Consider the following 22,807-nt stretch of genomic DNA (forward strand, 5'->3'; position numbering starts at 1 on the left):
ATAAATAAAATGTAAAACCCAAAGGACTAGGAAGAAGGGAAAATCAATAGAAGATAAAAGGAAACAGATGCCAGGGAACCTGAGCAGGAGAGCTGGTATTAAATACAATTTAGGAGATGGTGCTGCTCTTTATAGACAGTCCTCCAATTCATGACTGTTTGGGGAGGCAGTTATTAAGGTTATTGAACTGATTTGGACATAAGTAAAACTTTCATTAAAATCCCGTTTGTTCTACATATTAATAATGAGTATAGTTGCCATTTATTGAGAGTATTTGCTACGCACTTTATGTGGGTGATTTCTTTTTATTTTGAAACAATTCTGAATTAATCATTAAAACTTTTTACATATGAGGAAACTAAGGTCCTAAAACAACTTTCCCAAGATAATGCCTACACCAATTGTTAAAATATTTAAAGACCACCTATCTCTGTACAACCTTCTAGGCTCCAAGAAATGACGGTGAATGAGCTAGGTGCAATGTCTTCTCTTATGAAGCTTACATATTACTAGGAGAGAAGAGATGGATAATTCACAAATAATTAATAATAAAAATATCAAGTGAAAGGAATTTTAATTGCAATGTAAAGTGACTGAGGTGTTATTTTGAATCAGGTATTTAGGGAAGGTCTTTTAAGGAAGTGACATTTGACTTGCAAATGGGATGGCCAGAAGGACATAGCAATGGAAAGATGTTTAGGGGGAGCATTTCACAGACAGTAAGCGGTACCATTGTGTTTCAAGTTTAGGCTTATTTCTATCTAAATCCCATTCTCTTTCTAATTAAATTAATGTTTACTTTAATCAGACAAAATAATGTAAGGGTGTTAACACTAAATTTTGTAAATGAGTATACAGTTATTTTAAATAACAGTGAAGAGACTAGTTAGATAAAATTAAATACTAATTAGAATAAGCCAGGCGAGGTGGGGCATGCCTGTAGTCCCAGCTACTCAGGAGGCCAAGGCAGGAAGATGGCTTGAGTTTGAGACCAGTTTGAGCAACATAGTGAGACTCTATCTTGAGAACATTTAAAGGAAAACACTAAATAGAGTGAACCATAAATGGTAGAGCCATAAAAATATTTGATCATATTAAACCTGATATCAGAATTATGTATGCAATTTTGAAAAGAATTTTGTTAACTTTAATCGATACTGCTTATTAAAACTATGTGACATGAACTGTAGCGTTCATTCTCTGATTCTATATTTCCTTCCAAGGCCAGTTTAATCCCGTGGAAAAGTGGTTTGACAATGAGGCCCATGGGGGTTTATATGGTATCTATATGAACCAAGATGGCCTTCCTGGATGTTCTCTTATACAAGGATTTACCATTTGGACATGCTGGGATTATGGAATTTATTTTCAGGTAATTACGATTAAAGATGGTGATTTTTAATTTGTTTTATGATTGTCCTTAGTATTATGTAACCTGTAAATTCTGTTGCAGACCACAGAGAGTGTGCACATTTATAATGTGACCCTGGTTGACAATGGAATGGCCATTTTTCCAATGATTTACATGCCAGCTGCTATATCACACAAAATTTCCAGTAAAAAAGTACAAATTAAGGTAAGAAATTAATACAGCCACACCATGGGGAAAAAAATAACTCAGAGAAGGGTAGAATTACTGAAGGACTAATAAGAATAATCTCCTTAACTTCTATCTGTCTCACCCACACCTCCCTGCCTTTGTTCCCACTGCCCTCTGCTTAAAAAACTGTTCATTCTTATCCCTCCTCCTCCCTTCCCTCTTCTTGTTTATCACCTGCTAATCTTGCAATAGTAATTTTCACTCCCTCTATGAAGTTTTATCTGAGCCAGTTTAGGTGGTAATGACACTTCCTCCACTTTTTTGTTCCTTCTGTTCCCTGGATGTGTTTATCACAGAAACACAGTATGTCCTTACATATAATTATTTACATGTCTGTCTTCCCTCTCCTATTCTCAGTGTTTTTCCAGTTGGGGTTGCAATCACACTTTTTTCATCTTTGTTTAATGAATGATCCACTTTTTGAATTTATACTTTGTGTTTTATTTACTACAGTAGAATTCAGTATTATTCATTATCATGTTTTATTTTAGTAAGAGCTATTATTAATGCTATATTGGTTGGCTTATTTCCAAACAGAGCTCATTAATTGTTGGAAGTAGCCCTGGGTTTAATTGCTCTGATGTCCTAACTAATGATGATCCCAATATTGAACTCACTGCTGCTCATCGGAGTCCTAGATCTCCATCAGGTGAAAAATTTGAAACTTTAATGTTGGTGTTCATATGAGTGCATATTCAATTTTCATTAACTTTTTTTTTTGGTAAAAGGTGGGAGAAGTGGGATTTGTTGGCCTACCTTTGCTTCAGCTCATAACATGGCACCCCGAAAGCCCCACGCAGGGATCATGAGTTACAATGCCATCAGTGGCCTTTTGGACATCTCAGGCAAGTACACAATCTTTTATAAATCTTCTCAATGAATTTCTGTAAAGAATATGTAGAGGGTAACTAATAATGTTTCATTGTCAGTAAAAATGATTTAAGTGAATTTTTATAGCAATCTGCTTAATATGACAAATCAGACATTAGAGTCAATTTCGAGAATGGTTCCTTGGCAGGATTCTTATACTGTATGTTGAAGAATTGATGTTAAATTTTCCTTCTAAAACAACAACAACAAAACACTGTATTGTGATTTAATATTAATTAATTTGTATAATTTTAAAAGCCTTTTCATGTGAGTGGGATTATATATTATCATCCCATTTTAAAATTTAAGAACCTTAAGCTCATAGAACTTTAGTGCCTGGCCGAATTCCCACAGCTATTGGCACAGCTAGGATTAGCATCAAAATCTTCTGATTCAAACTCCACTGCTCTTTCACTGAACCAGGATGGCTGCTTAGAAATGTAAAATAATTATATAGAAATTAATGTAGTAAACACATCAATTATTTTCATTTGGCCTATTAAATAACACTGTGCATTTCCTGTTGTAATGGAGCAAGTCTCCCTTCCAGGATAATTTTAACCAGTGTCTCTTTGAAGAAAGTAGTTCAATACGTTAGACATCTAAGTTTTCACAGATTCTTCCTCACAACTTTAGATCCCAGAAATGTGAAACAAATGGGCAACATTTTTAAGTGTTAATTGCAATGATGATACCCTTCCAGGAAATTGTATAACATGCTACATAGGTTGTAATTGAACATATATGGCTTTTAATAAACAATATGCTCCAGAATATTATAAATATCATGTGGCAATGAAACTGCCCTTATGAAATGAAGCCTTAAAATTGAAGTTTATGGAAAGAACACGAATAACTATTATTCTTTCATAAGATATAGTCTTTTAAAATAACATATGAAAGTTAGTTGACTTAGATTCCCTAGAAACAGCCTTAGATGAGGACTTTTATATTAGTGGCTTCTTGGAATGCCTAGTAGAAAGGGAAGAAAGAGAACAGGGCAAGGGAAGTTGCTAAGCAAGGATGTGACATGAGCTGTAGGGTAGCTTCACTTGATGCCACTGGGAAAATCTGGAATGTAAGTTAAAATTGCCACGGAGTTGATCTCACATTTGGCGAGGTGGGTGGGGGACGGTAGTCATTTGTATCCCCATGTTAGTTTTTGGTTACAGCTGCCCCTATGGGGAGGACCTTAATTTCCCAGGTATGTGGTTCCTTTTTGGCTAAGCTAATTGTCTGGGAAAAAGGACAGTTGTTAACAGCCAATTATTCCAAGAGATGAGAGATGGGTGTACCAGCCTTTATCCACTTCAGTCCTCTCTTGGGATCCCTGGGATCTACTTGCTTTTTTCATTGTTACTTACATTAAGTTATTCTACCAGGACTGATTTCTCCCAAATTCTGCATGGTCACAATTTCTGGGAAAAACTTTAAGAAGTGGGTTAGTGGTCACACTGCCACAGCTGGTCCCTAAACCATAAATGATACTCATCATTTCTCTCATCCATTGCCCTTTCTAAATTTCTGTCTTCCCTGGCTAACACTTCTGCTTGTCAAGATGGCTTGCTTGGTAGAATGGCTCAGACCCTTATCCCTGTTATAAATAGGCCCCTGGTCCATGGTGGCTCATGCCTGTAATCCCAGTACTTTGGAAGGCCAAGGCAGATGAATCATGAGGTCAGGAGTTCAAGACCAGCCTGGCCAACATGGTGAAACCCCAACTCTACTAAAAATACAAAAAAATTAGCTAGGCATAATGGCGGGTGCCTGTAATCCCAGCTACTTGGGAGGCTAAGGCAGGAGAACCGCTCAAACCTGGGAGGCCGAGGTTACAGTGAGACGAGATCACACCACTATACTCCAGCCTGGGCAACAGAGTGAAACTTTGTCTGAAAAAAAAAAAAGTCCCTGGTTTCTGTGCCTTTATGAAGCCATGACTTCTGTACTTGCCATTTTACAACTAATAGTGGGCATATACCCTGGTGGATCACGTGAGTGCATCCTGCCATCATTCTATAGAATAGGCCTACCTCTGCATGGTGATCAGGGTCAGTTACTTCTGCCAGATGGTAAAACCTTCTTTGTCTGATGAGAAGCCTGCAGTAACCATGAGGTAGGTATAGCTTTATTTTTTTGAGTTACTTACTGTATGTCCTGCTGAAAACACGTCTCATCTGGGAACTAAGACCTCCAGACTCATAGAACCTAAAATTTTAGTATTGGAAACACAAGTTTCCCAAGTGAACTTCCAGGGATAATGGTGAAAAAAGTTACTCCTACTTCTTGCCTTTGGTACCAGCACCCATGTATTCTATATTTTTGATATTTACCACCATATAATGTCTTTTGTTTTAGGTTAATAACACATGTTTTGCAGGTTGTTATTTCCAAAGCTGACAGTTCAGCTGTGCCTTCAAGAGTCTATTCCATCAGTCTGTTGGAGTGATTCTCCAGATGCTGTATTGTATGATTGCAGCAATTCTTCCATTGTGATCCCATTGTCTTATGCTCACCTCGTACCTATTTTGTTGAACGTGAGATCTTTGGTCTAGGGTGATGTTATGCAGGAGCTCATGCCATTAGATCACTTTGTGAGTCCTAGTATGGTGGTGCTAACTGAAGCCCTATAAGAAAAAAAACTCCCACCAGGAATACATGTCAGTACTACTCAGCATGAATTGTTACCCTTTCCAGGGTGGAATAAATCCAGTGTCACTAACTTTAAGTAAATGTTTGATTTCCTGAGGAATGGTAGTATACTAAAGACTTCATTTTAATTTCTGTGCTGGGCAATTTGGGTCAGACATTAAGTAGTGGAAGTAGCTCCACTAACCTTGGAAGGAAGAAGGCCATGCTGTTGGAGCCATGCATAGCCTCCATCTCCACCAAAAAGGCTACTCAATTCATAAGCTGATTTGTAAGGGCTGGGGTGGCTGAGGACAGAGATTAACTGACATTTGTTGGACAAATCATCCTGCCCATTTGGTTTTTCAGGTACTCTTCTGTATTGAATGCTTATTGGTAGGCAATAGCATGCCTTTGTACCCATATTGACAGATATAGCCACAAGATTTTTTCCTGAACATCCAGTCTACTTTCTTCCAGGCCCCTTACCAACGAGCTAAGCCACTCATCACTACCCAGGAGTCCATATTTATCCTTACCTTTGATAAATTCTCTCTTCACAAAAAGTAGATGATCCTGTGTACCACCCAAATTTCTCTTAATTGGAAAGATCTTCCCACACCACACCACCCCACACTCATTCAAGGCCACCTCTGAGTTGGGCTGAAATGCATTGGAATTATATAATACATCCATTTCAATATTCCCATTTTTGAGCCTTTGACCTGCATTTTTCTCACAACATGTCATGGAAATTTGGGCATTTCTACTTAATGTGTGCCATCACTATTTCCAAGCTTTTAAAAGTCATTCCGCAATAGGAACAGCTCCAGTCTCCAACTCCCAGCGCAAGCGACACCGAAGACCGGTGATTTCTGCATTTTCAACTGAGCCTCTGCTGCTGATACCCAGGCAAACAGGGTCTGGAGTGGACCTCAAGCAATCTCCAACAGACCTACAGCTCAGGGTCCTGTCTGTTAGAAGGAAAACTATCAAACAGGAAGGACACCTACACCAAAACCCCATCAGTACATCACCATCATCAAAGACCAGAGGCAGATAAAACCACAAAGATGGGGAAAAAGCAGGGCAGAAAAGCTGGAAATTCAAAAAATAAGAGCGCATCTCCCCCGGCAAAGGAGCGCAGCTCATCGCCAGCAACGGATCAAAGCTGGACGGAGAATGACTTTGACGAGATGAGAGAAGAAGGCTTCAGTCCATCAAATTTCTCAGAGCTAAAGGAGGAATTACGTACCCAGCGCAAAGAAACTAAAAATCTTGAAAAAAAAGTGGAAGAATTGATGGCTAGAGTAATTAATGCAGAGAAGGTCATAAACGAAATGAAAGAGATGAAAACCATGACACGAGAAATACGTGACAAATGCACAAGCTTCAGTAACCGACTCGATCAACTGGAAGAAAGAGTGTCAGCGATTGAGGATCAAATGAATGAAATGAAGCGAGAAGAGAAACCAAAAGAAAAAAGAAGAAAAAGAAATGAACAAAGCCTGCAAGAAGTATGGGATTATGTAAAAAGACCAAATCTACGTCTGATTGGGGTGCCTGAAAGTGAGGGGGAAAATGGAACCAAGTTGGAAAACACTCTTCAGGATATCATCCAGGAGAACTTCCCCAACCTAGTAGGGCAGGCCAACATTCAAATCCAGGAAATACAGAGAACGCCACAAAGATACTCCTCGAGAAGAGCAACTCCAAGGCACATAATTGCCAGATTCACCAAAGTTGAAATGAAGGAAAAAATCTTAAGGGCAACCAGAGAGAAAGGTCGGGTTACCCACAAAGGGAAGCCCATCAGACTAACAGCAGATCTCTCGGCAGAAACTCTACAAGCCAGAAGAGAGTGGGGGCCAATATTCAACATTCTTAAAGAAAAGAATTTTAAACCCAGAATTTCATATCCAGCCAAACTAAGTTTCATAAGTGAAGGAGAAATAAAATCCTTTACAGATAAGCAAATGCTTAGAGATTTTGTCACCACTAGGCCTGCCTTACAAGAGACCCTGAAGGAAGCACTCAACATGGAAAGGAACAACCGGTACCAGCCATCGCAAAAATATGCCAAAATGTAAAGACCATCGAGGCTAGGAAGAAACTGCATCAACTAACGAGCAAAATAACCAGTTAATATCATAATGGCAGGATCAAGTTCACACATAACAATCTTAACCTTAAATGTAAATGGACTAAATGCTCCAATTAAAAGACACAGACTGGCAAACTGGATAAAGAGTCAAGACCCATCAGTCTGCTGTATTCAGGAGACCCATCTCACATGCAGAGACATACATAGGCTCAAAATAAAGGGATGGAGGAAGATTTACCAAGCAAATGGAGAACAAAAAAAAGCGGGGGTTGCAATACTAGTCTCTGATAAAACAGACTTTAAACCATCAAAGATCAAAAGAGACAAAGAAGGCCATTACATAATGGTAAAAGGATCAATTCAACAGGAAGAGCTAACTATCCTAAATATATATGCACCCAATACAGGAGCACCCAGATTCATAAAGCAAGTCCTTAGAGACTTACAAAAAGACTTAGACTCCCATACAATAATAATGGGAGACTTCAACACTCCACTGTCAACATTAGACAGATCAACGAGACAGAAAGTCAACAAGGATATCCAGGAATTGAACTCATCTCTGCAGCAAGCAGACCTAATAGACATCTATAGAACTCTCCACCCCAAATCAACAGAATATACATTCTTCTCAGCACCACATCGTACTTACTCCAAAATTGACCACATAATTGGAAGTAAAGCACTCCTCAGCAAATGTACAAGAACAGAAATTATAACAAACTGTCTCTCAGACCACAGTGCAATCAAACTAGAACTCAGGACTAAGAAACTCAATCAAAACCGCTCAACTACATGGAAACTGAACAACCTGCTCCTGAATGACTACTGGGTACATAACGAAATGAAGGCAGAAATAAAGATGTTCTTTGAAACCAATGAGAACAAAGATACAACATACCAGAATCTCTGGGACACATTTAAAGCAGTGTGTAGAGGGAAATTTATAGCACTAAATGCCCACAAGAGAAAGCAGGAAAGATCTAAAATTGACACTCTAACATCGCAATTAAAAGAACTAGAGAAGCAAGAGCAAACACATTCGAAAGCTAGCAGAAGGCAAGACATAACTAAGATCAGAGCAGAACTGAAGGAGATAGAGACACAAAAAACCCTCCAAAAAATCAATGAATCCAGGAGTTGGTTTTTTGAAAAGATCAACAAAATTGACAGACCACTAGCAAGACTAATAAAGAAGAAAAGAGAGAAGAATCAAATTGACGCAATTAAAAATGATAAAGGGGATATCACCACCGACCCCACAGAAATACAAACTACCATCAGAGAATACTATAAACGCCTCTACGCAAATAAACTGGAAAATCTAGAAGAAATGGATAATTTCCTGGACACTTACACTCTTCCAAGACTAAACCAGGAAGAAGTTGAATCCCTGAATAGACCAATAGCAGGCTCTGAAATTGAGGCAATAATTAATAGCCTGCCAACCAAAAAAAGTCCAGGACCAGATGGATTCACAGCTGAATTCTACCAGAGGTACAAGGAGGAGTTGGTACCATTCCTTCTGAAACTATTCCAATCAATAGAAAAAGAGGGAATCCTCCCTAACTCATTTTATGAGGCCAACATCATCCTGATACCAAAGCCTGGCAGAGACACAACAAAAAAAGAGAATTTTAGACCAATATCCCTGATGAACATCGATGCAAAAATCCTCAGTAAAATTCTGGCAAACCGGATTCAGCAACACATCAAAAAGCTTATCCACCATGATCAAGTGGGCTTCATCCCTGGGATGCAAGGCTGGTTCAACATTCGCAAATCAATAAACATAATCCAGCATATAAACAGAACCAAAGACAAGAACCACATGATTATCTCAATAGATGCAGAAAAGGCTTTTGACAAAATTCAACAGCCCTTCATGCTAAAAACGCTCAATAACTTCAGTATTGATGGAATGTACCTCAAAATCATCAGAGCTATTTATGACAAACCCACAGCCAATATCATACTGAATGGGCAAAAACTGGAAAAATTCCCTTTGAAAACTGGCACAAGACAGGGATGCCCTCTCTCACCACTCCTATTCAACATAGTGTTGGAAGTTCTGGCTAGGGCAATTAGGCAAGAGAAAGAAATCAAGGGTATTCAGTTAGGAAAAGAAGAAGTCAAATTGTCCCTGTTTGCAGATGACATGATTGTATATTTAGAAAACCCCATTGTCTCAGCCCAAAATCTCCTTAAGCTGATAAGCAACTTCAGCAAAGTCTCAGGATACAAAATTAATGTGCAAAAATCACAAGCATTCTTATACACCAGTAACAGACAAACAGAGAGCCAAATCATGAATGAACTTCCATTCACAATTGCTTCAAAGAGAATAAAATACCTAGGAATCCAACTTACAAGGGATGTAAAGGACCTCTTCAAGGAGAACTACAAACCACTGCTCAGTGAAATAAAAGAGGACACAAACAAATGGAAGAACATACCATGCTCATGGATAGGAAGAATCAATATTGTGAAAATGGCCATACTGCCCAAGGTAATTTATAGATTCAATGCCATCCCCATCAAGCTACCAATGAGTTTCTTCACAGAATTGGAAAAAACTGCTTTAAAGTTCATATGGAACCAAAAAAGAGCCCGCATCTCCAAGACAATCCTAAGTCAAAAGAACAAAGCTGGAGGCATCACGCTACCTGACTTCAAACTATACTACAAGGCTACAGTAACCAAAACAGCATGGTACTGGTACCAAAACAGAGATATAGACCAATGGAACAGAACAGAGTCCTCAGAAATAATACCACACATCTACAGCCATCTGATCTTTGACAAACCTGAGAGAAACAAGAAATGGGGAAAGGATTCCCTATTTAATAAATGGTGCTGGGAAAATTGGCTAGCCATAAGTAGAAGGCTGAAACTGGATCCTTTCCTTACTCCTTATACGAAAATTAATTGAAGATGGATTAGAGACTTAAATCTTAGACCTAATACCATAAAAATCCTAGAGGAAAACCTAGGTAGTACCATTCAGGACATAGGCATGGGCAAAGACTTCATGTCTAAAACACCAAAAGCAACGGCAGCAAAAGCCAAAATTGACAAATGGGATCTTATTAAACTAAAGAGCTTCTGCACAGCAAAAGAAACTACCATCAGAGTGAACAGGCAACCTACAGAATGGGAGAAAATTTTTGCAATCTACTCATCTGACAAAGGGCTAATATCCAGAACCTACAAAGAACTCAAACAAATTTACAAGAAAAAAAACAAACAACCCCATCAAAAAGTGGGCAAAGGATATGAACAGACATTTCTCAAAAGAAGAGATGCATACAGCCAACAGACACATGAAAAAATGCTCATCATCACTGGCCATCAGAGAAATGCAAATCAAAACCACAATGAGATACCATCTCACACCAGTTAGAATGGCGATCATTAAAAAGTCAGGAAACAACAGGTGCTGGAGAGGATGTGGAGAAATAGGAACACTTTTACACTGTTGGTGGCACAGTAAACTAGTTCAACCATTATGGAAAACAGTATGGCGATTCCTCAAGGATCTAGAACTAGATGTACCATATGACCCAGCCATCCCATTACTTGGTATATACCCAAAAGATTATAAATTATGCTGCTATAAAGACACATGCACACGTATGTTTATTGCGGCACTATTCACAATAGCAAAGACTTGGAATCAACCCAAATGTCCATCAGTGACAGATTGGATTAAGAAAATGTGGCACATATACACCATGGAATACTATGCAGCCATCAAAAAGGATGAGTTTGTGTCCTTTGTAGGGACATGGATGCAGCTGGAAACCATCATTCTTAGCAAACTATCACAAGAACAGAAAACCAAACACCGCATGTTCTCACTCATAGGTGGGAACTGAACAATGAGATCACTTGGACTCAGGAAGGGGAACATCACACACCGGGGCCTATCATGGGGAGGGGGGAGGGGGGAGGGATTGCATTGGGAGTTATACCTGATGTAAATGACGAGTTGATGGGTGCAGCACAGCAACATGGCACAAGTATACATATGTAACAAACCTGCACGTATGCACATGTACCCTACAACTTAAAGTATAATAATAATAAATTAATTTAAAAAAATAAATAAAAATAAAAGTCATTCCAACAACATATTAAAACTGGCCATACTAGTGTATAATTCCCTTGGAACAGGTCCTGTGGAAGATAAGATTTCTCTTGTAAGGCTCTGTTGAGGTCCCTGATGATTTTAAGCAAGTAGAGCAGGAAGTTACTCTCTAATAAGAAGGAGTATACCATTTATACACATACAGAGCATTCAGCACATTCTGAGACTTCAAGGTCCAAGTAGCTCTTCCCATATATCTCCATCTAACTTAGCATCCCACTTTGTTTCTGTCAGGGCCTTTGATGTAGGGGATTTGGTAGGGCTCAGAACCCAACCATCTCTTAAGTTGTAAGGTTCTGCTAATCTTACACTTATATCCTGAGATTTGCTTTGAATTTGTGAATGACCATTATAGTTTCATTTTCTTTCTTCAAATCATCAATAAAGTAGAAGCAGAATGGAATTCTTATGCAAGTGGATTATTGAAGATATGCTCTGAAGAGAAAGGGAGTGAGAGAAGTATTAGAATAGGGCAGAGGAAGGAGCTAAGCAAGGATATGACCTCAACTGAAGTCCAGCTTCTTCTACCTGATACTTCAGAGAGCTGTGGAGTGTAAATTGTGCCAAATGCTTTTCCCACATTGAGGCAAAAATTCTTCCATATGTCTTATCAGTCAGGCATAGCTACTTGTGGTAATGGAAGGGAGTACATAATCTCTCAGTTGAGGGAACTATCAAGTGGCTAAGGGCAATTCTTTAGAGAAGACAGCAGCTGGCCAGGTGCAGTGGCTCACGCCTGTAATTCCAACACTTTGGGAGGCCAAGGTGAGTGGATCACTTGAGGTCAGGAGTTTGAGGCCAGCCTGGCCAACATGGTGGAACCCTCTGTACTGAAAAAATACAAAAATTAACCAGGCATGGTGGCAGGCACCTGTAATCCCAGCTACTTGGGAGGCTGAGGCAGAATCGCCTGAACCCAGGAGGTGAAGGTTGCAATGAGCCGCGATCACACCACTGGACTCCAGCCTGGGCGACAGAGTGAGACTCTATTTCAAAAAACAAAAACAGAAGACTGCAGCTACGAGTGGTTTGCAGCCAATACTTACAGGAGAAACTAGGTGTTGGGTGCACTGACCCAGTAAAGGAGATCTGGGCAGGGCACAAACAGCATCTGCTACTGTGATAATTTGTTAATACTCATCTACAGGTTTGTATTCCTGTATATAGACTCTTCTTAGGAGGAAATATAATTAAGAAGAGGCATAGATAAAACATAACTGATTTAAGAATTTTAGAGGTCACCTTTTGCTTTTCTGTTTAGAGTTACTGGATTTTAAGTACAATGGAGATTAAGTTTTTGGATCCAATCAATTTTATCTTTTAGCCATGTAATATATACAAAGAAGCCAAGAGAAAAATAGTGGTTCATTTATCTTAGCTGGATAACCCCCCAAATTTAGAGACTTTAAACAACCATTTAGCTCATGATTCTGTGTATTGTCAATTTGGGCTTTGTTCAGCTGGATGGTTTTTCTGCTGGTCTCACCTGGTCTTGTCCATTAGGTGCCGTCAGTTTATAGGATGGCTATGGGCTGGTTAGTCTAGGATAGCCTTACTTCCATGTCTGGTGGTTGATGCTTGCTGACAGTTGGTGATGGCCATTAGCTGGGGTGACAGGAGTGATAGAGCCACATGTATCCCAGGCTTACTCATATGCTGGAAGTCACAGAATTCCCTGGAATACTAAGAAAGAGCAAGCTCCAATATGCAAGCACTCTCCAGATCTCTGTTTATGCCGTGATTGCTATTGTCCCATTGTCCAAACCAAGTTACATGGCCAAGCCCAGAGAAAATATGGGCGATCATTACCTAGTGATATGAATATTGGTAGGAAACAGGCTCCCACAAATAGTGGTAGACTTATTTACCATATCAGGCAAGAGCGCCATGTTTAAGGTAGTGACAAAAGATGTGTTTGGCTAATGTGCATTAAATAAATCTGATTTTATCACTTTCTTTAGAGAAAATAATCACTTATCTATTATTTATGTTTTAGGTTCCACATTTGTTGGATTTAAGAATGTTTGTTCAGGGGAAACTAATGTTATATTCATTACTAACCCTTTAAATGAAGATTTACAGCATCCAGTCCATGTGAAGAATATAAAACTGGTTGACACTACTGAACAATCAAAAATATATATACATAGGCCTGATATAAGGTAAAAATACATAAAAATTGTGGCTTTTCTATCTTTATAGTTTTTCATTCTCACTTCCTCCTGCTCAAGATCTAAGTTGGCATATTAAAATAACTACCAGTTTTTATGAAACTTTAATAAGCATTATGAAAATTAAGATCATTTAATAATGTAAATCTAAATGTTCTCAGTTGAGTTTTAAAACTGGGCTTTAACATATATGTTTTCTCCCATTGCTTTGCGTGTGTGTGTGAATCATCAATAACATCATCATTGTTAAATACGAAAACTATAGATGGGGTCTGAAGTGTGTTCTACTTTAATATCTTTCCATTTAAGAGCAGGCATAATGCGCCTGTAGTTCCAGCTATTCAGGAGTTTGAAGCAGGAAGATTGCTTGAGCCAAGGAGTTTGAGGACATCCTGGAAAATACCTCTGCCACTCAGGCTGGAGTGCAGTGATGCTATCATGGCTCACTGCAGACTCAAACTCTTGAGTTCAAGCAATACTTCCACCTCAGCCTCCCAAGCAGCTTAGACTACAAGCACATGCCACTATGCCTGGCTTATTTAATTAAGTTTTTGTTTGTTTCTTTTTTTGTTTGTTTTTTGTAGAAACAGGGTCTTTCTATGTTTCCTAGGATGGTCTTGAACTCCTGGCCTCAAAGGTTCCTTCTACTTTGGCCTCCCAAAGCACTGGGATTACAGGCAAGAGCCACACACACATTGTTTTTGTTTGTTTCTCAAGTTAACAGTCATTAATGGACAAGAGATATCTCTTATTATTTCTTCCCTTTTTCTTACCCTTTTTGATTACCTATTGCTTCCAAAATATCCTATCACAGGCACCCCAAAATGTGCTTGGAAATTAAATGTCAGCCATTATAATCACTGTGATTATAAATACACAGTTTTTATAAATAAAAAAACTTAGAACAGTGATTTTCTGATCACAAAGGTCAGTTGGTGTCAGGACATTTCCAGAAGTGATCATTTAGATTCTAAGTCATAGAATAATATATCTAATAATTCCTACTTTTTATAAGAAGTACAGACCAGGAATTTAGATATAAGGCAATACTGGAGGAAGAAAAAACTTTATTACTGATCTTTGACCATTTTCAGCTTAAGGGAAGAGAAAAGAAATTATGTTCTGTATTTAAATAGACATCTCAGCCAGTCATGGTGGCTAGTGCCTATATTCTCAGAATTCTGGGAGGCTGAGGCAGGAAGACTGTTTGAGCCCAGGAGTTTGATACCAGCCTGGGCAACATAGGAGCTCTCACCTCTACAAAATTTAAAAAATAAAAATTAGCTGGGTGTGGTAGTGTGCACCTGTGGTCCTAGCTACCCAGGAGGCTGAGGCAGGAGGATTTCTTGAGCCCAGGAGGTTGAGGCTGCACTCAGCTGTGATCACACCACTACACTCCAGCTTGGGCAACAGAGTGAGACCCTGTATCAAAAAAAGGAAGTAGGCACCTCTTCAGATAAATGTAATATTTCATAAATTGTTTGACTTCATCTGATTTTGCTTTGCTGACAACCCAACACTTATTTATTTAATTATTGTTGAACTTCAGTGTTTGGGGGGTCCATAGAGCCCCTCCTCAGTAGGCAGTTATTATCTCTTATTTACTTGTCACTGAATCTTTCAGTTTCAACATATAATTTTAGAATCTAAGTCCTGAAGAAAATACCACATTTTCAAATGTGATTTTTCTGAGTTCTGTGCTGGTAGGTGACGCTGTCAGTGCTCTCTCAGATCTTTACTGGGCAGTGTACCCAACCCCCAGATGTTCTCAGTGTTGGCCAATAACAATCCATGGCTTTTCAGAACTTTGCTCTTAGCCAAATAGAACTAGCCACAGGAATCCAAAGCGCTCCCTCCCACCACCCTGCAGTCCCTGTAAAACGACTGACTAATTCAGGAGTACAAGGCTGGCTGCTTTGTCCTAAGGTGGCAACAACTCTGCTGTGCAGTTTATGTGCGAGAGGTTTTCATGGCATCAGATTAAAGCTATTGGATAAACCACTTCTCTTCTCCCCCTTTTGAGAGGATTCTTTTGGCAATTTACTTGAACAAAAACCCACACCTCAGGCTTTATTTCTTGGGAACCTAAACTAAGAGCCCAAAGCCACAACATAAAAGACTGCCACTGGGCACTCTACTCACAGACTTGCTTACAAAAACACATTGCACATACTGGAATACAAAGAACACATGAACTACAAAAATATTTATTAAAATCCTTCTCTAAAACTTGTATATTATGTAAGGAATAACTTGTATTAAAAACTTCACGTGTTTCTCATAGCAAAAAGGGAGAGCTATTCTAGATACTATTCAATAGATCTGAGCTGTTCACTATTATTCTGTTACTATAACTCTGCCCATGGTATATATCATGGTATTCTATGAGTATATTGTATGTATACCATTTGAATGTATAGTACCTTACACGTTAAGCTGCTGTTTTATGATTATAATCAGGTAACAATCAATCAACACTCCAGATAACTCAAGATGAGGCAAAATACCATCTACGTTTGAATTGCATGATGAGTTTATCTTACCTCTTATTGTTATCTATAGAATGGTTACTAAAATATGTAGCATAATAAACACAATCCAAATATATCCATATATCCATAAACAAAGGTCTACAAGAATATATACTAATCTGCAATTGGTGATGAGCCTAAAAGCTTAGAATGGGAAGGTGATAGGGATTGAGCTTTTAATAAATCTTTAGATTATTTTATAGTAAGCAATACTTTCATAATTTTTAAAGACAAGAAGGAAAGGAAATAATAATAAAGACTTCCCTGCCAACACAGGGATTTTATATGTCTTGTAAAACAGTAATCATTCACCTACTCTCTGGAGAAATGTTAGTATATTGTGAACAATGCACAAATAAGAAATCTATCATTCAACAATATATAGAATAGAAAAGTGGAATCCTGATTTTATATCCCACAGGTATGATTTGTTGTTTTGAAATGTTAATGAATTCATAATCATAGACCAAATCAACACAATGGAAAAGCAGACCTCATTCCAATGCTAATTACATAGGCTACTTGGTCCCACTTTGAAGCCTCTCTGAAATAAGATTTAATACATTAATTTTTTTGGATACCCTGTTAGCAAATATTCAAGTATATTCATATTGCTCTCTAGAAACAATGAACTGAATAATTCAACTTTTCTCCACAGTAAAGTCAATCCATCTGATTGTATAGACATGGTTTGTGATGCCAAGAGGAAATCTTTTCTTAGAGACATAGATGGCTCCTTTCTGGGGAGTGCTGGTTCTGTGATACCTCAAGCAGAATATGAATGGGATGGAAACAGCCAAGTAGGAATTGGAGACTACAGAATTCCTAAGGCGATGCTCACATTCTTGAATGGAAGTAGAATTCCTGTCACAGAGAAAGCACCTCATAAAGGTTTGTTGGATCTTATTCTGTTGTTAGGCCTTAAACCCATGAAACAAAATATATGTTTTATTTTTAATGACTTATCTACTCAACCAATAACTTATATTTTCTGCTTCTTAAACTGGCATAACAAGAAAAAGATGTTATGAGGATTCTTTTACAAAGAGATTCTGTATTATTGCTAAAATATATATAATATGTTTCTAGGAATTATTAGAGATTCAACCTGTAAGTACATTCCAGAGTGGCAGAGCTATCAGTGCTTTGGGATGGAATATGCAATGATGGTTATTGAAAGTCTGGATCCTGACACAGAAACTCGAAGACTTTCCCCAGTGGCTATAATGGGCAATGGTTATGTTGATCTCATTAATGGTAGGTATTCAATATGCGTAAACTAGAGTTACTCAAAACATTTGTTTGTTATTAAATGCATGAAGCCATCTCATAAATTATTTACCCCACACAACTAGCAAACATGAGGCCTTGTTTGCCTTCCATTTGTAAGAATGAGCAATGCGCAGGGAAGAGACTTGATCTTGCAGTACCTCATCCAGGAAAGCGAGGACAGTTATTTAAAATTGGCCATTAAAATAAAAAGAAGAAGGAGGGGAAGAGGGATGGAGAGGAGAGCAAGAAGAAGGGGGAAAGTTATTTCTGGAGTGATCTTCATACTTTATTGATAAGGTGGTATAAGTATTTTGAAGGAAAAAAATAGTCCAAGTATCTCCAAAAAATATAATTTGCCTAGTGTATATTAAAAATTGATAATGTGTTTGATATTAAAAATATCATATATATAATGTGTTGTATATTAAAAATTGATAATGTTGGAATACCTGACAAGCAGTATTCTCAGCCTGCTCATGTTTTATTCTCATGAATCTTTGGAAGACTTACCTTGCCATCAACATGTTTTTTCATCTCTAATTCCTTTGATTGTCAAGACCAGTTGGTCAAGCTGTAGCATCAGGTTTCTTCCATTCTGGTCTTAGGAGGCTGTAGCAGAGAAGGAAGGTAATGGTCTCCATGCTCAGGAGACCAAGGTTTTTTGAATGAGTAAGATGAATTTCTTAAGGTAGTGAAAACACAGACAAGGATTCATCGTATATTCTTGAAATGACACCAGGGGCTCAAAACTTGGTCCCTAAACAGGCTTAGATTAGGATCTTTTATGTGCTGAAAGTGTATATAGTTTGGATTAGATAGATTTCTGTGCCCTTGTGGTGTCACAACATGTACCAAAATATTCTAGAAATCAATAAAATATGAATGCTTTAAAAACTTGTTTGTAAGAACAGAATGAACTAAATCAGGAGTATTCCAAAGTTTCATGATTCTAGGGCTTTCCTCACTTCTCCCACCCCAATGTGTGCTATGCCTGGTTTCTGTGACCTGCAGTCAACCCAATTTTAGATGCTGCTTTTTGGATTTTATGAAGCAGAGATCATGAGAATAACTTTAGAACTGTCAATGAATAATGGAGTAATAGAAGAGATCTTTCCAAATAGCTCTGTTTTATATGGTGGATAAAGATTTCATTGTCTTATTTTTACATTTCCCTTTTCTGGCAAGCAATACAAGTTCTCCATTTGCAATTATGACAAGACATATTTCTTCAATATGAATTTAAATTTTAAAAAGTGACTATCAATTTAAAGAATTCTTATGTAAATGATAGCAGCACAGAAAAATCATGAAGGTGTTAGAAGAATCACTGAAGCTTGGGATGTGCTATACTAGACGGGGAAAAAAAATTCCCCAAGATAAAAGTTACAGAAAATCACTCAAGTTTCCTTTTGAATATTAACATTAAATTTTATTTATCTTAAAAATACGACTTTTGCCACTTTAAATTTTTATGTTATACATAGATATTTCTTTATGTTTTCAAAACTCACAAAGAAAGTTAAGTAGGATTTGTATTTTGTATGCTAAGGAAAAGGTTAGGCTCTACAGGAGCTTTAGAAGTTTATATTGATTTAAAATTTGATTGAAGTGTAGTTATAAATATTGATAATACTTCCAAGTAAGCTAGGAAATAAAGAAAACCTAATGAATAAATACATCAATAAAATTCATTCCATATTTCACTCAATGTTTTATATATGTATAATCTCAGCCACTTTAAAACTAAGTGAAATACAGAAGTTTGTTATGAAAGTCATTTTAAACCTGCTCAGAAAATGTTTGGATTCAGGGAGAAAAGCATTCACTATTTCTTGGCTTTCTAGAGGGTTTGATGGAGTGTTATTTCTTGGGTAGCTTCAGTTAATTAATGATTTTAACACTCCAATAGTACCTGTAGTAACAATTGTCAACAAAAATTTCTTAAATTGAAATTAAAATGGAGGAAGATTAATGACTTGATTAGATGAATGTGTTTGCTGAATTTATAAATTAACTATTTTTAAAAAACAAGTGCATGAGTGAAAGAACGAATTAATGAATCAATGGTTCAGGCATTCAGATGTCCCTGTTTTCCAGGTACAGAGCCTATTGGTAACAAACTAACTCTGTTATAGCACATTTCCTAACAAAGAGCCTGAGAAAGTTCAATTCCCACTCAAGCTTTTATTTGGTAGGGAGGAGAAAGGATCAAGCATTTTCTTCCTCACCATGTGGCCTAGGCTTGAATATTATCATTAAAGTAGAGATATATGCAAATCTACTATTTCTCTCAGTGACCTTCCAATACAAATTCTTATTACCACCCTTCTTACCCTGGGCAGTGTAAAAGTAAGGGTGATAGGAAGAAGTTTCTTCTCTGCCTTCCTTTTTAAGCCAAGGTTTGAGAAATAGCTTAGCTAGCTGGGTAACGGTGGATGGGTAATAGGTATAAATGCTGAACTTGCATTTCAACTTGACCACGGCAATTTATTTCAATACAATTACTCTTCAAATTTTATACTAATAAAATGCATTATATAGGAATATGCACTTTCATTTTACATGGATTTAGGCCCACAGGATCATGGCTGGTGTGCTGGATATACATGCCAGAGAAGGCTATCGCTGTTTCACAGCATTGTGGCTCTGAACACATCTTATGAAGTTTACTTCACTGGCACCAGTCCTCAGAATCTTCGACTGATGTTGCTTAATGTTGACCATAATAAGGTAGGACAAGATATCTTAAGGGTAATTGCTGTTGATTATTTGCATGTTATTTCTATCTGCTAAGACTTGTATCTCCTCCCTTATTCTAGCATTGTCAGCCTTACAGCCCATTTCCAAGGATGCATCAGGGTACCACCGAAATTATTATTAGTCTAGACAGTTTTCATTAGCCTGAAGGTACAAATACCAAGCATCACCATCATCCCCTTGCCATATGCACTTGATTTGGTGCTCCATACATGAGGCATGACAGTGATGCCTATGATTTGCATGATTAACAAGCAAACCTAATTTTTACATAAAAATAATGTACCTTCAAAACTGATCACTTGGAATTATATACTTATTCTTCAATGCTGCTATTACTTATATATGTCAGAAATACACCTTTGGAATTTACTTCAGAGACTGCAGCATGTTATTTTTAATATCTTCAATAATGTCAAGTCTTTGCTAGAAACTGAACTCGGACAGGATCATTAAATTTATATTTAATTAGTATGAAAAGAGTATGAGTTTAACCAGTAGTGTCATAATTCAGATTTTCTTTTCTAAGAATATGAGACTTTAAAGTCCCAGGGTGTTTAATGTGAAGAAAGAATGCTGATAAGGTGAAGCAGAGAAAGGAATAAGGGAAGGAGGCACCTGCCCCTTCCCAGGAGACAGCAGTTCCATCCCTTCGCACCAGATAAAACCTTGGAAGCACTCTTGACTCCTCTCTTTTGCTCACATTCCTCATCCAATCCATCTGCAAGTTGTTTTGAGTCTGTCTTCAAAATACCAGAATCTGTCCACTTCTCACCACCTCCACTGCTACTATCCAGTTTGAGCCTTTCCTGCATCATGGTAATTGCCTCCCAATTCCTCTTTCTACTTCCACCTTTGCCCTTCTGTAGTCTGTCCCCAACTTAGTAGCCAGATACCTTGAAAATATGTCAGATCACGTCTCTCCCATGCCTCAAACCCTGTAACAATTTCCCTATTGGTCTCTGTCCAAGAGTTAGAATCCTCACCATGACCTGTGAGGCCCTATGGGAATCTCTCTCATCCCTGAGCTCTCTGGCTTCTTCTACTCCTCCAGCCCCACTGAGCTCCTTGTTGTTCCTAGGGACACCAAACATGCTACCCCCTAGGCCTATGTTTCTCATGTTGCCTTAGCCTAAAACACTCTACCCTAAGCGGCTAAAGTTCCTGTCGCCTCAGATTCCACTTTCTCAATAGGCCTCCAAGATCATGCCTTCTTCCTTGGCTCTCCCAAGTTGCACGCACCCTGATTTACATTTTTCTTTTCTCCACAAGATTCATCACTATCTACCATGTTTCCTACTTTACCTTTTATTACTTCTATTTTTTGTCTCTCATCACTCTTGAATATAAGCTCAAAGAAGCCAGTGGCTCTTGCCAGCACTTAGAATACCGCATGGCTGAAATAGGAACTCAAAATTTTCTTTTTAAAAAATTCAGAAGAGAATATTTTAACTCTAAAAATGAGAATGGTGACTACAAAGTAATGTGACTGTTAATATTCTGAGCCTCTGAAGACAATATCAAAAGAAGATTCCAGAACTATGTATAGCTTATTAAAATCCATATTAATCCTTCCCTGCTCTTGGAAAAGCCAGTCTCTTTATGATCATAGCTGATAGCATGAAATGTAAGCAATATAAACATGAAAAATGAATAAAATTGAATCAGAGAGGATAGTTATTTTGACATTTATTAGTCTTTCTACCAAATTTTTCTCAGAGATGAGCATTTTTTTTCCAACATGAAGTACCTAATTTTGTGTGGCTGCATTATACAGAGTACAGCTAAGTCCCCCTTTCCCTGTTCCTGACACTGAAAGTCTGTATTGTCCTTTGTTGTCTTTTAAATGACCCTTTTTTTAAACTTAGAGATAGTCATCTAATAATTTATCTTTTTGTACTTTTCTATTGAGAATGGTCAATTAAGGGTTAAGTTGTACTATCTGTATGAAAGGTTGAATGTAAGCCCATTTTAAAATTTTAGTTCATCACTTATCCCAAAACCATAAAAGTTAGGTTTTTGTTTGTTTTGTTTTGTTTTTTCAGTCGGAGTCTCGCTCTGTCACCCAGGCTGGAGTGCAGTGGCGCGATCTCGGCTCACTGCAAGCTCTGCCTCCCGGGTTCACGCCATTCTCCCGCCTCAGCCTCCGGAGTAGCTGGGACTACAGGCGCCCGCCACCTCGCCCGGCTAATTTTTTGTATTTTTAGTAGAGACGGGGTTTCACCGTGTTAGCCAGGATGGTCTCAATCTCCTGACCTTGTGATCCGCCCGCCTCGGCCTCCCAAAGTGCTGGGAGCCACCGCGCCCGGCCAAAACTTAGTTTTAATAGTTTGCAGAAAGTATACAATATTGAAGCATGGTTTAAGTGCTAAATTACAAATATTCTGTTTTATTGCTTTCTTAAGACAAAACTTTTTTTTTTTAATAGGCTGTTCTAGTAGGAATTTTCTTTTCCACACTTCAACGTTTGGATGTCTATGTGAACAACTCATTGGTCTGTCCAAAAAATACAATATGGAATGCCCAGCAGAAACACTGTGAACTTAATAACCATCTGTACAAAGGTATTTTCTCAAAAAATACAGTACACATGGAATATGTACTTATTTGTAACATTTTAAATGTCTGATTATTAGTATTTTTAATTCTTTATCTATTGATAATGCAGAAGAAAACAAGTTTTTAGCCATAGTCCACCAAATACTAAGATGTGTTCATTTGTAACAT

General features: G+C 37.9%; 1 protein-coding gene and 1 long non-coding RNA gene across 3 annotated transcripts in view; one reads left to right on the forward strand and one right to left on the reverse strand.

Annotated features, from left to right (window-relative positions):
• The window catches only part of PKHD1L1 (PKHD1 like 1), a 166,633-nt gene that overhangs the window by 128,377 nt on the left and 15,449 nt on the right, over positions 1–22,807 (forward strand). Inside the window, exons 64-72 of the mRNA XM_005563935.5 lie at positions 1,224–1,372; positions 1,454–1,576; positions 2,138–2,249; positions 2,329–2,445; positions 13,346–13,511; positions 16,710–16,942; positions 17,141–17,308; positions 19,896–20,053; positions 22,509–22,644. Coding sequence (XP_005563992.3) covers positions 1,224–1,372; positions 1,454–1,576; positions 2,138–2,249; positions 2,329–2,445; positions 13,346–13,511; positions 16,710–16,942; positions 17,141–17,308; positions 19,896–20,053; positions 22,509–22,644 — 1,362 coding nt within the window. The remainder of the gene's footprint in view (positions 1–1,223; positions 1,373–1,453; positions 1,577–2,137; positions 2,250–2,328; positions 2,446–13,345; positions 13,512–16,709; positions 16,943–17,140; positions 17,309–19,895; positions 20,054–22,508; positions 22,645–22,807) is intronic.
• LOC135964804 (uncharacterized) overlaps positions 1–22,807 on the reverse strand; it is a 77,834-nt gene that overhangs the window by 29,821 nt on the left and 25,206 nt on the right. The window lies entirely within an intron of this gene.

The sequence above is a fragment of the Macaca fascicularis genome, chromosome 8 (assembly GCF_037993035.2).
Source record: "Macaca fascicularis isolate 582-1 chromosome 8, T2T-MFA8v1.1".
Lineage (NCBI taxonomy): Eukaryota > Metazoa > Chordata > Mammalia > Primates > Cercopithecidae > Macaca > Macaca fascicularis.